Below are 16,897 nucleotides of genomic sequence, written 5' to 3'. Positions count from 1 at the left end.
ACTTCCTTAAGAGTATTTGCATTACATCTCTACTTTCATTAAGAACAGGTTGGTGTATCCTAGTCTGTTTCTGCAAAGACTATGCTGCTTTTTCACAGGGTTAAGAACAGTACTCGGCCCTCATACCATAAACCAAGGAAAATGATATCAGGGGCAATATCTAAGCCAGATATATTCCATATTCACTTTAGGAAGCTAGTTAAAAGTTTGGATGTTTCTGTTATTTGTTAAGTTCATAAAAAGCATGTATTCCTAGAAAAAGTGCATGAAGACAAAAATTGTTTCAGAAAATTTGAATCAAGTTCAGCCTACCTATGTTAGACAAATATAATTCATATCTGAAAATGATATGTAGAAAACAGAGTTTTTAATGACTTCTTTTTTCCTCCTCGATTCTCAGAAGGATTAGTAATAATTCCTTGGATGTGTGAGCAAACTTTCTTTGCAGATATTTTCTGGAGGAATCTATCCTTTTTGTTTAGTTATACAAATTCCTGGAGTTCCTTCTCTTCTGCTACCATTTTCTTTCCAAATTATTTTTTCTTGGGTTTTTTGGGTTTTTTTTTTTTTTTTTTTTTTTTTTTTTTGCTCCATAGATAAGGAAGCATCTTTAGGTTCTGAATATATTGGAAAATTTGGGAGGTGAAAAGAGGTAGAGAGTTTATTACTAATGTAGAATTACCTTAATTGCTTTTGTTTTTTTTCCCTATTTTTTAAGTTTGGTGAACCTTGTATTAATAATCATTGCTATCACTCAATGGATAGAACATGAGTTCAAGCCTTAAAAAATGTTAAGACATACCTAGAACCCAAGGCCCAATTTTTATACAGAAAAGTCAAATTGTGCTACTCAGTGCTAGAATTAATTATTTTTTTACAGAAGCAAAGATGAATTTTACATATTGCTTTTTGAATTTTATCCAGGTGCATATGGGTTTAAGACCTACTGGAGCCCTAGCCAGTTTTGCTCAGTGGATAGAGCATTGGCTCGCAGACTGAAGGGTCCCAGGTTTGATTCTGGTCAAGGGCACGTACCTCAGTTGCATGCTCAATCCCCAGCCCCCGTAGTGGTGGGTAGGGGAGGTAACCAGTCAATGTCTCTCTCACATCAATGTTTCCCTCTCTTTGTCTCTGCCCCTCCCTTCTACTCTTTCTAAACATCAATGGAAAAATATCCTCAGGTGAGGATTACCACCCCCCCACCAAAAAAAAAAAAAAAAAACTATTGGAAAGAGTAGTATGCATGTACATATATATGTATATATTGAAGTTGACTAAGTATATGTAAAGATCAGGTAGGGAGCTCCAATGGCACAATTGGTTAGTGCGCGGTACTTATAAGATCAGGTAGAGTTACAACCTTAGTTTTATTTAGCCAAAATTTACAACTATATTTTTTAAGTAAGAAAGGTAATTTAAGAATAATCTCTCATTTTAATGTTCTGTGTTAATCAAGTGATTACATACTTTGGTTGGTATATTTCCTTAGAAAAATCCTCAAAGTATTTTTTCTTTATAACATAGGTAAAGACCTGCTAGGTTTAAATTTGGCACTGTCTTCCTGTCACGTGGACCTTCGCCAGACATCGTCCTGTGCTAATGGAACCTGTAGCCATGCTCTTGTTTACTACACTGCTGTAACTGATTTCTCCCATGATGGAAATAGAGTTACAGACATTATAGTGGAACCTATAGTTAACGAGGATTTCCTGTGGAACAGCTACACTCCAGACAGCATTCAGGTTGACAAATCACAAATATACCTTCAAAACTCAAACTTTAAAAGTGATATGTATATTTTATCACCATACCTTGAAAACTTTTCATTTCAAAAATTTTAAATGTTATTTTAATTTTAAAATAATTTTATTTTCAACAATGATAAAAATAACTTTTTTTTCAGATTGTTAAGCAATTTATTATATATCAATAAATAACATTAATGATATTATTTACTGAAAATATTTTTGCTTTTAAGGTCAGAGTAAAGGATGTCCCAACTGCTTACTGCTATTCATTTACTGACCCACATATAATTACATTTGATGGCAGGTAATTTCCTTAATATATATTTTTTTATTTTATTGACTTTTTACAGAGAGGAAGGAAGAGGGATAGAGAGTTAGAAACATCAATGAGAGAGAAACATCGATCAGCTGCCTTCTGCACACCTCCTACTGGGGATGTGCCCACAACCAAGTTACGTGCCCTTGACCGGAATCAAACCTGGGACCTTTCAGTCCGCAGGCCGACGCTCTAACCACTGAGCAAAACCGTTTTTGGCTTTCCTTAATTTTTTAAAATAGTTTGTGTTCCTTTGAATTTTTAAAAATCATAATATTTTATTATTTCTTAGTCCTATTCACTGAAAGATTAAAAAGGAAGGTATAGCCCTAGCCGGTTTGGCTCACTGGATAGAGCATCGGCCTGCAGACCAAAGGGTTCCAGGTTCAAATCCGGTCAAGGGCACATACCTTGGTCCTTGGTTGCAAGCTCCTCCCCAGCCTAGGCCCTATGCAGGGGGCAACCAATTGATGTGCTTCTCTCACATGGATGTGTCTCTCTGTCTTTCCCTCTCTTCCACTCTCCCTAAAAAAATCAATGGAAAAATATCCTTGGGTGAGGATTAACAAACAAAAAATTTTAAAAAAAGGAAGGCATGGATGGACATCACTGGCTTATTTCAAAATACCAATTTACTTGTGTGGGGTGGTTTTTCTTTAAAATATAGTTCTTAGTAAATATATGAATTAGCTATGATTCTGAATTTGTAAAAATGAAGATTCTTACAAACAATCATTTTATCTTGACTATTTTTAATAATGTTAATTTTTTTTGCTCTAGACATATCTACTGTATTGCATTTCTAGGTGATACTGAAATAATCTTTAAGGTTTAAGGCAAGATGATTAAACTAACATATAATTATTTTAAAATCTCACTTCTAATTCATGGCAAGGATACTCAGGGAAATATCTATTGTGGTAATCATGAATACCTGAATATTGCCTCTGGATCTTAAAGTAAAATGGACAAAATGACCAAAAAAAAAGTAAGCTATCCTGCTACTAATATCTGCATAGAAAGATTTAAATTCAGTTACTGTTCTGGGGAATTAATATTTTTAATAAGTCCCTAAAAAATGATATGAACACTTCATTATTGTCAAAATTTTCTTCATGATGCAAGGTAATTTATTCTTTTTTAAACAGTATAATGTGACTATTGTTAGTAAAATTATTCAATATTAGTGCATAGACGCAGATCCCCTCTAATAATGAATGATACTCCAAAAGTTCGAACCAGTATACAAAGCTGTAGAAACCAATCCCACAGGCAAGAATCCTTTATGGTTATAATAAAAAACAAGTTTTAAATGGAAGAACCTCAGGAAAGCATAGTGGTGACTAATTTTATCCACTATAATCCAACAAGATTAATTGTGCAACAACTAAGTGATAAACCATGCTCTATATGCTGGGGGGGGGGGTGTATGGCAGTGATAAGACAGACAGACACACTCTACCTTATCTTTGTGTAGGTGAAGAGAGATATACACAGTTAATATATAAAGTATATAGTGTAACTGAGAAAGATAGGCATTAGGAAGAAAACTAAGCAGGGATGGAAAGAGAAGGCTGGAAGCAGGGGTTGACAGAGCATTGCAAGGGTAGATCAGTGAGAGAGATTTAGGTGTTTATCACTATTTGTCTCTTTCAATGCTCTACAAAAAAAATGCTCATGATAAATAAACCTATTAGAAATGTAGATTTTTCATTTTTGCAGCAAAGTGTATTGAATGTATATAAATAAACTGAGCACACATTTTTGGTTTATAACATACTGTTGTGATATTTTATAACAATTCTTAATGCAGTGGGCTTTTGTTAATGTTAGGGTATATGATAATTTCAAGACTGGAACGTTTGTGCTTTATAAGAGTATGTCACGTGATTTTGAAGTCCATGTACGTCAATGGGACTGTGGAAGCCTTCACTATCCTGTGTCATGTAACTGCGGGTTTGTTGCCAAAGAAGAAGGTGATGTAGTTACTTTCGATATGTGCGGTGGTCAGCTACATGAATCGCAGCCATATTTATTTCTAAAGAGCCAACATGAAACCAGCAATATCAAGATAAGTGAATCTTATTTAGGAAGAAAAGTCACAGTATGTATGATTATTAAAACTATTTTTTTCTTCTTTCTACAGAATTTGTATTCTGAACCCATTTGCATCTCTATTAATTTAAAACTATCATTTTCAACATTAGTGTTTTGTGTGTGTGGTTTTTTTTTCAAGAAAATACATTTAGAGTAACACTGATCTTATAAGCAGTAAAATTTTTTTCATGTACCACACACAAATAGACAAAACAATAGTTAAAACTGTCAAACTGAACTTCCTTATTTAAAATTTCATTATAACTTGGTGGATGATTCATAGAAATATTTTAGCAATGCCTAATAGGTGATATATTTATTAGCCATACTTGAAATATATAATTAAGAATAAATATTTGGGAATAGCTAGTCAATTTTTGAAATGAACACAGATGGGTCCTGCCTCAGAAATAGGCTGGTAGACATGGAAGAGATTAGAAAATCAAGAAACATCAAAGATTATATAGTCATTAATATGCATCACTAATGTATGATCAGCACACCAATTAAAATGAGCAAATAATATAAACAGGCAATTCATAAAAGATATAAAATTGATAAATATGTCCAAAGTACAAATAACCAATATAAATATAAAAACTTCAATTTCATTAGTAATCAAAGAAATGCAGCTCCTATATTTCTCATACAATATTGGCAAGATTTCCAGAGAACATATGTATTATATATGTATATATAAATATATATATAACATGTATATGTAAATTGAACCTATGCATGTCATTTTTGAAGAAAGTTTACTTCTGAAAACTTACCATAATAAAATAATTAAGGATGTGCAGAACCCCACATAATCTCTCTCCTTTTGAGAGGGAAAAGTTATAATCAATCAGTGATGAATAAAAGCATTTAACCAAAACCCCAAATATAGCAATGTCACATAATAGACCACTTTGTAGTCATGAAAATGTTGAAATAGATGTGTATTTATTGACGGGAAAAGAAATTAATGAAATATAGGAAAGGTTTTCAAAGAATATGCACAAAGACCCTAACATTAGCCACCTCAGATTGAGTAGCAATATGAAATTGCCTTGCTTTTAAAATAACACCGTTTTTTCTAAAAAGAAAAACTGAAAATTTTAAATCTAAAACAATATACGGGACCAGAATAGACACAGTCAAGAAACAGGGTGGCATCAACAAAAACAGATGGAAATTCTTTAATCTAAAAAAAAATAGACGGGGTAGTAAAGTCAGAGGAACAGGCATACATGGTGTATCTTCAGTGGTTTTTAGAAGAGAGAAATTCTCAACATGTACATCCAAGTCCCTGATCTGGGAGGGTGCGACTTCTGTGAGGAGGATCACAGGTGACATAGGCTATTAGGATGATTCAACAAACCCCTTCTCTCATTCCAACTCCCCTAGCAACGTTCTGGTTGTAATTTGGCTTCTGATTCTATTTGCCTACTGGCAGTAAGAGAATGCTGATTAGGAATATGTATCCTTCTGGAATTACATTTACATGTGTAAATCAATTACTCATCAGTCTAAGTCTAGATCAAATAATTACTATCAGAGACATTACTTGGTAAACACTATACTCAACATTAATAGCTGTTTTAATTGCACAAAATGTCTCATTCTAGTTTAAATTATTTTTAAAAAGAGTTTAAACAAAATATCTCAATAAAGGGATCAATGTGGAAATCAAATTTCAAATCAGCAAAAGGCAAAAACCCATTATTTTGACATATAGCATTAAAAGGAAAGGTATAGTCTAAGGAAAATCAATATTTTATTTTCATTTTATACTGAATGAATTTATTTTTTACATAATAGTTTTTTCATAATCTGCATTGAATATTATTATTTTTGTAAGTTTATCTTTATTGTTGAAAGCATTAGATGTCCTCCTCTTTTTAAGATTGCATATTATTTTAAATGACTTCTTTCTGTATTTCAGATATGGTTTTCTTCTGGAGCATTTATCCGTGCCGATCTTAGTGAATGGGGCATGAGTCTAACTATCAGAGCCCCTAGTGTAGATTACAAAAACACTTTGGGACTTTGTGGCACCTTTGATGAAAACCCCAAAAATGATTTCCATGACAAAAATGGGATCAAAATTGATCAAACTTTTAATAATTGTTTTGCTTTTATTAATGAATGGAGGTAAGAAAGTAAATTAATATTTGACTTAAAATGAGTGATGACTCAATACTCTACTTTTTTTTTGCAAGACCTTCCTGGCAGGGGGCGGGGAATGTTTTTGTTCAAATTACTTTTCTGTTTTCCATCTGGAAGGATTTTGCCAGGAAAAAGCATGTTCGACACAATGCCAATATCTCTACCATCACCTAGAAAACTGCCCTACTGTAGCTGCTCCTTGGACACCACTTCACTATACCCATCTTCTAATCATCTGGCCCGTGTTTCTCAAGCAGACAATGCTTCCGACTGCAAAGTCCTCACACGTGTCAAATTCTCTTCCTTGATACCAGAATTGGATGTCACTTCTAAATATATTAATTCAGAAGCTCTTGTCAGAGAGATAAACAAGCATACCTCTCGAGAAGAAAATAATTCAAATTTCTTTCCTCAAGACAAAAAGCATGTGAACCTACCCAAACTGGATTTAAATTTACAAAAACATCCTAATAATGAGAAACAAGATGTACCAAAAACTTTGAACAATGGAATACACACACGGGACCAGGACAGACAGAGTCAAGACACAGGGCGGCATCGACAAAACAGATGGAAACGGCAAAACTTTTATGAGTTTCTTCCTTTGCTTGCTTTCCAAAGTCTCAGCCAGACGGATGTAAAAGAGCTTACTTATTTTTTCCCTGAGGACCATACTGAGGATGTCCAGCAAGAGTTTGTGCCCTCGTGGCCTACACCCTCTGGCCTCACGGAACACAGCACGTTGGAACTGTGTCAGCGCACTCTAGCCAACTCCAGCATAGGAAGGCACTGTCTTGCCTTTCTTGGCAAGAGACTAGACAGTGTTATAGATATGTGTGTTAAGGATGTTCTCCTAAAAGATGATCTCAGCTGGGCAGGAGCAGGTGTAGCCCTTTTAGAAAATGAATGTGAAAGGAGAATTTTGGAAGGGAATAAATATAACACAGAAGAATATGGCAAATCAATTGAAGACATTCTCTTAGTATTAAAATGCCCCAACTTATGCAGTGGCAATGGGCAGTGTATGCAATGGGGCTGCATGTGTCCCCCAGGCTTTGGTTCCTATGACTGCAGTGATTCACATGGTAAGTAAATACTCTTCAACTGCAATATTGTGAATGTCATTTAATTATGAAACTATCTGTTCTTTTTACCATCAGTATTTTAGCAGGGTTGTACAGATAATATAAGGGGAAAAACAAATTATACTAACTAATCCTATATGATAAAAGGCTAATATGCAAATTGTCCCTTCGAACAGGAGTTCGACCAGGAGTTTGACCTGGAGTTCAACCGGGAGTTCAACCAGGGGGCAGGGCACAGCCCCTCCCCGCAGCCAGCCCGATCCAATCAGCCCCAATTGAGGCAGGCTGGCCAGACGCCACCCGTGCACGAATTTGTGCACCGGGCCTCTAGTACATTAATAATTTTCCAAAAGTGTTACATCTTATTCAGAGTAAAAGCTGAAGCACAACCCTAGCTGGTTTGGCTCAGTGGATACAGTGTAGCCTGTGGACCAAAGGTTTGATTCCGTTTAAGGGCACATGTCTGGGTTGCAGGATTGATCCCCAGAGTGGGGTGTGCTTCTCTCTCATCATTGATGTTTCTATCTCTCTCTCCCTTTCCCTTCTTCTCTGAAATCAATAAAAAATATTTTTTTAAAAGTTGAAGCACATATAATAAATAGCCTGTAAGGCACATGATCTCGTACACAATATTTGTCAAAACTTATCCCCTGCTATTATCGCCCTCACTCATTCCATTCCACCCACTTTGTTCTCGTGCTGTTCCTTGCAAATTCAAGGTTCTCTTGACCTCAGGAACTTCGCACACAGCTGGTCCCTCCACTAGCAGAGAATAAGTTTTTCTAGAACTCAAATTTAGTATTCTTAAGACTATGTTTATATTTTGCTAATTATACTAATTTGCTTATTTTTTTCTCTAATTTATCTACATGGAACTATTTCTCCCAATATATTAGAGAAAGAAGCTTTTAAAGTCAATTTGATTCCATTAACAACAGGTAAACCAATAACTCCCGATTTTCCTCCTATCACCACCATTCTTCCCTTTTCCAACTGCAAATGTTTCTAGCTCAGTAAATGCAAACTTTGTTCCTCTCATTGCTCACATTAAAAATCTGTAGTCATCTTGCACAGCCAGTGTGGCTCTATGGTTGAGCGTCAACCCTTGAACCAGGAGATCATGGTTTGATTCTCAGTCAAGGGCACGTGCCCTGGTAGGGGCTCGTGCAGGAGGCAACCAATCGATGTGTTTCTCTCACATCAGTATTTCTGTCTTTTCCTCTCTCTTACACTCTTCCAAAAAAAATAAATAAATAAAAAAAATAAAAAGGTTTACAGTTGTTAAGTATATAAAACAGTTTATTCTTGTATTATTTATTAATTATTGTATTATTTTCCATACAAACAACTGTAAACCTACATTTTCTCCACTCTATATATAGCAAATATACTGACTTAATGGGTTTAAGTATAATAGCAGGAAATGTGACGTGTAATCACATAGTTCAGTATGGTGTTCTGTGTCTTTAGATAGAAGTGCTTAGAATAGTAGGAATCATGTCTACCTGGAGGGATAATAAAAAGCTTTCAAAAGGCCGTGTCACTACAGCTAAATTTGATCCAAAAGAGAAAGGCATTCGAGGTAGAGGAAAGAGCAGGAGCAAAGGTACAGAGGCGTCACACACACAAACCTCACAGCACACCTTGGGCACTGTTGGTATGCCTGAAGTCTAGGGGGAAGGGGGCTGCTACAGGGGTTGAAGCTAGAGAGCTAGCCAGTGTCCAGACCACTAAAACACTATGAGAAACAGGGTAAGGTTTACATTTGAAAATGTCTATTTAAGAGCAGTATGGAGGATGGACCATTTGCAGGTAAAGAACTGTCTAAGTCTGAAGATGGGAAGAAGGGTTAAACCAATATCACAAATATATACAGAAAAGGACATGAAGATAATTCTGACCTAAGTGAGGAGATAACAAGTGAAAGAGACACTAAAGAAGCAAATTGATAATACTTGGTCAATGATTAAAATGAGGACTGGGTTTTAAATTTTATCAAGTTTTATTTATTAACTTGCTATGATTTCTATTAACATGTCCTTAGACTAACTTATTCAAAATGTTTTAATGTATCAAATTACATTTTTAACATTTTATATTATTTTCATTAGTATCTTAATGTAATTATGTAATATAATAACATGGATAGATATACAAGTCTATGTAATCCCAATGCAGTACTATATAACCACAGAGCTACATTTGATTTGCTATTTCATTTAAATTTTTATGCATATTTACAAATAATATTTACTATAGGATTATGCCACTCTGATCAAATGTTTATAAATTTTTCATCTCTTTCTGTGCATTGCAACAATTTGGAAAATATTCTTTCCTTGATTATTTGGTAAAAGTTTTCCCAATAGATCATCTGTCCTGACATCATTTTGGGAAGCTATTTTAGATTATTTTCTGTTTCTTTCATGGTAATTATTATTTCAACTATATTCTATCACTTCTTGGGTCAATTTAGTCATTTATATTTTATTTAAAAATCATTATTTCATCAAGATTTCAAATTCTTATTTAAAATCACATGTAGTCTTCTTGTATAATTTAAAATTATCCTCATATATATAGCTTTTTCTCTTTTCTTATGTTCATAGTTGTTTAGTTGTATCTTCCCACTGTTTTTATCTGGACAGAACTTGACAAAGGTTATCTATTTGTTTGTTGTTTTTTTCATACAATCATTTAGATTTGCTTCTCTGTTTCCTGTTCTGTTCATAACACCTGTTTGACTTTTTGTTGATTTGTACTTTACATGTTCTTAAAATTATCTTCTTTGTCTCAGTGGCTTGCTTTTATCTATGTTGTCTTTTTATGCAGAAATATTAAAATTTTATGTAGTCAAATACAGGTATCTTTTATTACAGTTTTTATTTATAGCTTCCATTTCTAAGGATCTCCTAACTTCTAAGTTATGCATATAATCTCTTTAATTTTCTTATATCTATTCATTATTTATATTATCTTATATTTTACATTTAGTTCTTAGTCCACCTCGAATTTATGTTGTGAGTTAGAGGCCCTATATATTTTTCCTCCAGATAAATAAGCAGTTATGTGTTATCATTTATTAAAATAAGCCATACTTTCACACTGGACTTTAATACCATGTTTTTATGTTAAATTCAAATATACATTGAGATATATTTCTGAGCTTTCTATTATGTTTTTATTACCTAGTGGTCTTTTTCTATGCCAATAATGCATTATTTTGATTAGTATGGCTTTATAATACACTTTAATAATGCTAAGGTAAACAGCCCCTCACAATTCTATTTTGTAATTTTTCAGTATTTCTGATGCATACTTTTAACATGATCCCTCAGATTTTATTATATTAAATTACAAAAGAAAACAATACATTTTATTAATGTGCATTTGCTAATATATACTCCTCCCTTCATTTCTTCTGCTATATTTTTCATAATCTGAAATTAATTCCAATTCTTCTCTACTTCCTTCAATTCAGTACCAGAAACTCTCCTAAGAAGATGATTCATATGAAGCAGTGTGGGGCAGGAAGGAGCAGTCCTTCAGGGCACAAAGACAGGACAAAAGGAAACTAACTTGTCTCAGGGTTTTTATCAATTGACCTGAGGATTGATCCAGGGTCCTCTTGTTCTTTGTACTGTGATAACTACTTTGTTCTTATTTTTGTTTTGGGCTATATTTGGTACACTCTTGTTTCTGTATTAGTCTGAAACCCTATGATTTCTGTGTTTTATGAAGTCCTCAAAATTACCAAATTAGCCCTAACTGGTTTGGCTCAGTGGATAGAGTGTTGGCCTGCAGACTCAAGGGTCCCAGGTTCGATTCCAGTCAAGGGCATGTACCTTGTTGCGGGCACATCCCCAGTGGGGAGTGTGCAGGAGGCAGCTGATCGATGTTTCTAACTCTCTCCCCTCTCCCTTCCTCTCTATAAAAAAATCAATAAAATATATTTTTAAAATTACCAAAATATTTCATTGCCCTTGTTTCTGTTTATCAATTATATTATGATTATTTTTTATTGTTGTTTATGGTTTGTTTTCATATGTCTTTTTCTGGTTTTGATTTGATTCCCCCTTTTTTCATATTGTAAGGGGTTAGGGAAGTGCTGTGCCTAAAGACACTGCAAAAATCAACCCTAAATAGACAGTAGAAAGGATTAAAGAGAAACATGTCTAGTCACTGCTTAAAATTACCCATATTCTAAAATATTATATTTTTCATACCAAAGAAACTTTTTAAAAGAATTACTGGATAAGGAAAATAAAATACCTTGGAAGAGAGAAAAGATGACGATCCACCCTTACAAAGAACACACACAAGACTGTTTAATTCCTACTTGAGCAATCAATAAAGATGAGGGTATAAAATCCTGTTTTGTCACATTGATAAAATGACTAGAGCCACAGTTCTTCTTTGCCTCTCATACAAAATAGCATTTATATAATTATCAATTGATTTTCTATAAGCATTCATTTTCTTTCCTTACTTTTCCAGGCAAAATAAGTTGTCCACTCTTCTATGCTCTTATAGGTTCCATAGCTGTCACTTTTATAGTAATGATCACAGATCATTAAAATGAGTTGCTCACAAGCCTATATCCTTAACAACACCGAGTTTCTCAGGGATGGAGCTGGGCTTTCTTTTGCTTTGAGCCTACTGTGTATTAGGTAGTAATAAATGTTTGTTGACTATTCCTAACTCTAAATAAAATTATTAGTTATTGTCCTCTAATTGTTATACTATGTATTCAAAAAGATTATAAATCTATTAAAAGCAGGAATTGTGGGATGACTCCTCATTACTGCACGGCTCCTCGTACAGTGTTATACATGCAATAGATATTAAATGAAAGAATGAATTACTTAATATTTGATATTGTGGGTAGAGCAGAAGCTTAATAAATATTATTGACTTACATTTACTTTTTCTCTGGTTGTTTAGATATAAATTCTCAGTCATCATCAACAGAGCATTTACTAACTGGTGCAAGTTTTACCCATAGTCCGGTTACTACCAAAACCAGCAACATCTCGTACTTCTCATTAAAATCAGTTACAACTCGAATGAATAATTCAAAGGCAATTTCTCATCAGATATCAGGTTGTAAACATGCGGCTCATACTCTGAATACAAATCTCAGTCTGGGGGAGCTAGAAGTTCCTATGGACAATCGTAGTTCTATACGCATTAACATCAACCACTCCCATGATGAAGTAAAGGACATTACCCACGGCACCATCCAAACAGAGACAGGAGGATATAATTATCAAGTTATCACGTCTGCCCAAGGTTACACACAGCACAAGGATGGGTTTGCGGCATCAGTTAGTAGAGCCATCACTATTTTGCCAGAAAAGCCCGAGTCAATCAAAATATCAACTTGTGCAGAATCGCCTTGCTTTCTGGGTGTTTCCTGTGTGCCAACCACCGATGGTCACTTCCGATGTGGACGCTGCCCCCTGGGATATTACGGAGATGGTATCAATTGCAGAGGTAGTATGAAAACTCTTCAAAGAAAACTATTGAGTTCACATTAAAGCAGTTAAGAAGATATACTTTCTATTTATTAATCTCTACTCCATATAGTTCAATAATTTCTATTTATTTTACTTATTTGTCTGTATTCTTTTTCATATTTCAAAAAATTAAGATGGGCATTTCTGAGTTATTTTTTAAATAGTGTTAATATTAAATAGAATTATAACATTTATATAATATACATGTATTTATTGAGTACCTACTGTGGTCCATGGTCTATGGACACATTCTGTTTCAATTTTGTCATATAATCCACAAGGACCCCACAAATTGGGTGTTATTTTCTCATTATACAGATGAGAAAGCAGAGCCTTAGAGGGCTAACTGGTTTTCCTGGAATTAAGCAGCTAAAAGATAAAATAAGGATATGAATAACATTATGGTCTGGGTTATTTTCAGCTCTCAGTACTCATTTAGCTCTTTAACTTACTATTTCTGACATATTTGCTTATTTGCATAAATGAGGTTTCTCTGTAATTCCTCCAGCTCTTGAGAATAAAGCATACTGGGCATCACATTAATTTTGAAAAAAAAATAAGCATTTACTTCTTTTCACAATTATCAGCATTGTTTTCCCTGATGCAAATCAAATTTTTGGCTTTGACAACTTAGATGCTATTTTTTTGTTATTGTTTTGTTTTAATTTGAGACCTACTTAAACAATAGCGATGTTGGAGTATTCCTTTGTTCTCATTATTCCCTGGAGGAACTCTTATTTTTTTCTGCAGGAATAATGATAATAATAATCTTCAATACTTAATGTTTATAATATGAAACTTGTTACTATTAACAAATAAAACAAAACAACCTCATGCACTGCAGTTTCCTCAGAAGTGTTAAATGACTAATTAGAATATATCAGGTAGTTATAGAAGCTTAAGGAATACAAACCTATAAGCTTATGATGTGTTCCCGGCATCTAATAATAAAATTCTAATTATCCTTGCCTTTCACCAATATTTACCTGACTAATACCTGACATTTCATTGCCCTCTGGAAAAGACTGTAATCCCATTTATGATTAGTCACCATCTCTAACGGGAGGGATTACCCATATGGTTTTTCTTTCTAACCCTCAGGCATTCCAGTAGTAAAATAAATATAAGGGGGAAAATAATTTCATGGATAAATGTAGTGGTTATTGTTTAGTAATAGTATCAAATCAGTCAAATTTCAGAAAATTTTACTTTTATGACTAAGTCTATAAGCAACATGTACATACTGTATCAACATTTTACCCTTCATTTTTACAGCCATTTGTAGACACCCATGTGGAAAAGGGAGGGAGTGTGTTGCCCCAAACATATGTAAATGTAAACCTGGTTACACTGGTTCTAACTGCCAAACTGGTAGGTATAGCACTCATTAGTTTGCATAATTAATTTAATTAATAATGGATATTTCTAAGCATGAGCTTTATTTTATACAGCTATATGTCATCCTGACTGCAAAAACCATGGAAAATGTATTAGACCTAACATTTGTGAATGTACCCTAGGACATAGTGGAGCAACCTGTGAAGAAGGTAATATTTCAAATTAAAAATTGAATGATAAAGCAAATTTTTAAGGATTGTTTTTCTGTATACATATTAATATACTAGTGGCCCAGTGCACGAAATTCGTGCACGGGGGGGTGTCCCTCAGCCCGGCCTGCACCCTCTCCAATCTGGGACCCCTCGAAATATATCCTACTGCCGGTTTACAGGGATCGGGCCTAAATCGGCAGTCAGACATCCCTCTTGCAATCCGGGTCTGCTGGCTCCTAACCACTCACCTGCCTGCCTGCCTGATTGCCCCTAACCACTCTGCCTGCTGGCCTGCTTGCCCCCAACTGCCCCCCGCCGCCGGCCTGCTCACCACCAAATGCCCCCCCCCCCCCGGCAGCCTGATCACCCCCAACAGTCCCCCGTGCCAGTGTGCTCGCCCCCAACTGCCCCCCCTGCTGGCCTGCTCACCCACAACTGCCCCCCCTGCTGGCCTGCTTGCCCTCACCTTCCCTCCCCACTGGCCTGCTTGCCCTCAACTGCCCCCCTGCTGGCCTGCTCACCCCAAACTGCCCCCCCCCGCTGTCCTGATCACCCCCAACTGACCCCCACTGACAGCCTGCTTGCCCCCAACTGGCCCCCATGCTGGTCTGCTCACCCCCAACTGCCCCCCTCACTGGCCTGATCACCCACAGATGCCGTCCCCTCTTGCCCTCTAACCACCTCTAGCTCGGCCCTGCCACCATGGCTTTGCCCAGAACAGTGGTCGGCAAACTCATTAGTCAACAGAACCAAGTATCAACAGTACAACCATTGAAATTTCTTTTGAGAGCCGAAAACCGACTTCTGCGCATGGGCCACGAAGTTTCAATCGCACTGTACGTGCGCGCCTGCACGTGGTATTTTGTGGAAGAGCCACACTCAAGGGGCCAAAGAGCGCATGTCGCTCGCAAGCCGCAGTTTGCCCACCACTGGTCCAGAAGAACATCCGGAAGGTCTCCGAGGTCTCCCAGTCTAATTAGCATATTACCCTTTTATTAGTATAGATAGAGGCCTGGTGCATGGGTGGGGGCTGGCTGGTTTGCCCTGAAGGGTGTCCCGGATCAGGGTGTGGGTTCCCCTGGGGTGTGGGGTAGCCTAGGTGAGGGGCTGAGGGCTGTCTGCAGGCCGGCCACACCCCTATGGGGTGAGGGTCCCTGCTGGGGGGGGGCATGGCCAGCCTGGGTGAGGGGCTGAGGGCTGTTTTCAAGCTGGCCACACCGCCTTCAGGGTGGGGGTTCCTGCTGGGGTACCTGGCCAGCCTGGGTGAGGGGCTGATGGCTGTTTGCAGGCTGGCCACACCCCCCAGCAGGGACCCTCACCCTATGGGGGTGTGGCCAGCATGGGTAAGCTTTCAGGCTGGCCATGCCCCCCGGTGACCCAAGCTCCCAGCCCCCTCCTTCAGCAGCAGCCAGGGCAGGCTGGAAGCTTAGCTTCCTTCATTGCTGGGGTAACCCAAGCCTCTTGCAAGCTCCAGCTCCGTGGCCGCTGCCATCTTTGTTGGGTTAATTTGCATACTTACTCCTGACTGGCTGGTGGGCATAGTGGAGTGATGGTCAATTTGCATGTTTCTCTTTTATTAGTGTAGATATTCATTAATGCTTATGAGGGAGTCAAAGTTTTTAATGTTTATTTAAAATAATTTATTTGAAGATTTAAAAACATTAAATTTCTAAAATCAGAAAACTAAAGAGCAATAGCTTATTTGTCCTTGGTAAAATTATCTTCAGGAATAATTTTTTGAGATTTATTTATAAGTTATCAGAGCCCTACAAATACTGTACCTTCAAACAAAGAACATCTGATAACTGAAGGACTTGTCAAACATAGTTTCAAAGAACTGTGAAATACCAAATAATTAGAAGATATCAGGTAGTAAGAATAAATCTAAAAAGTGATTTTTAGAAACATGTCTATACAGCCCTAGCCAGCATGGCTCAGTGGTTGAGCATCGACTTATGAACCGGGATGTCACGGTAAGATTCCCCACCAGGGCACATGCCCAGGTTATGGGCTCAATCCCAAGTGTGGGGCATGCAGGAGGCAGCCAATCAATGATTCTCTCTCATCATTGATGTTTCTATCTCTCTCTCCTGCTTCTTTCCTCTCTGAAATCAATACAAATATATTTTAAAAAATAAAGAAATAAAAGCATGTCTATCGCCATATAATTTTATGGAAATCTTAAGTAGAGGGTTTAGAAAATGATATTCCTAAAGTGGATAATATTTTAAAAAACAAATTTGTTATTTTAAAAATAATATATGTTGATAGATGGTAACGTATTAATAAAATAGAACCATATTAAATGCTCTCATAACAAGGTACAAATTAACAAATTAAACTAAATCTAGAATAAACCAACAGAAACAATATCAACAGCATATGAAAATAATTATGGAAATATAAAAGTGTTCTATTTGTAAGCTAG

The 16,897-nt window shown here is 36.2% G+C and overlaps 1 protein-coding gene across 1 annotated transcript in view; it reads left to right on the top strand.

Moving 5' to 3' along the window:
• Nucleotides 1-16,897, top strand: part of VWDE (von Willebrand factor D and EGF domains) — a gene marked incomplete at both ends in the record, with an annotated part of 62,748 nt that overhangs the window by 23,314 nt on the left and 22,537 nt on the right. Inside the window, 8 exons of the mRNA XM_080665211.1 lie at nt 1,525-1,742; nt 1,979-2,052; nt 3,898-4,168; nt 6,092-6,300; nt 6,433-7,400; nt 12,345-12,896; nt 14,195-14,290; nt 14,371-14,466. Coding sequence (XP_080521337.1) covers nt 1,525-1,742; nt 1,979-2,052; nt 3,898-4,168; nt 6,092-6,300; nt 6,433-7,400; nt 12,345-12,896; nt 14,195-14,290; nt 14,371-14,466 — 2,484 coding nt within the window. The remainder of the gene's footprint in view (nt 1-1,524; nt 1,743-1,978; nt 2,053-3,897; nt 4,169-6,091; nt 6,301-6,432; nt 7,401-12,344; nt 12,897-14,194; nt 14,291-14,370; nt 14,467-16,897) is intronic.

Source organism: Plecotus auritus (genome assembly GCF_963455305.1).
Source record: "Plecotus auritus genome assembly, chromosome: 4".
Classification (NCBI taxonomy): domain Eukaryota; kingdom Metazoa; phylum Chordata; class Mammalia; order Chiroptera; family Vespertilionidae; genus Plecotus; species Plecotus auritus.
This window is presented reverse-complemented; position numbering and strand designations above follow the sequence as displayed.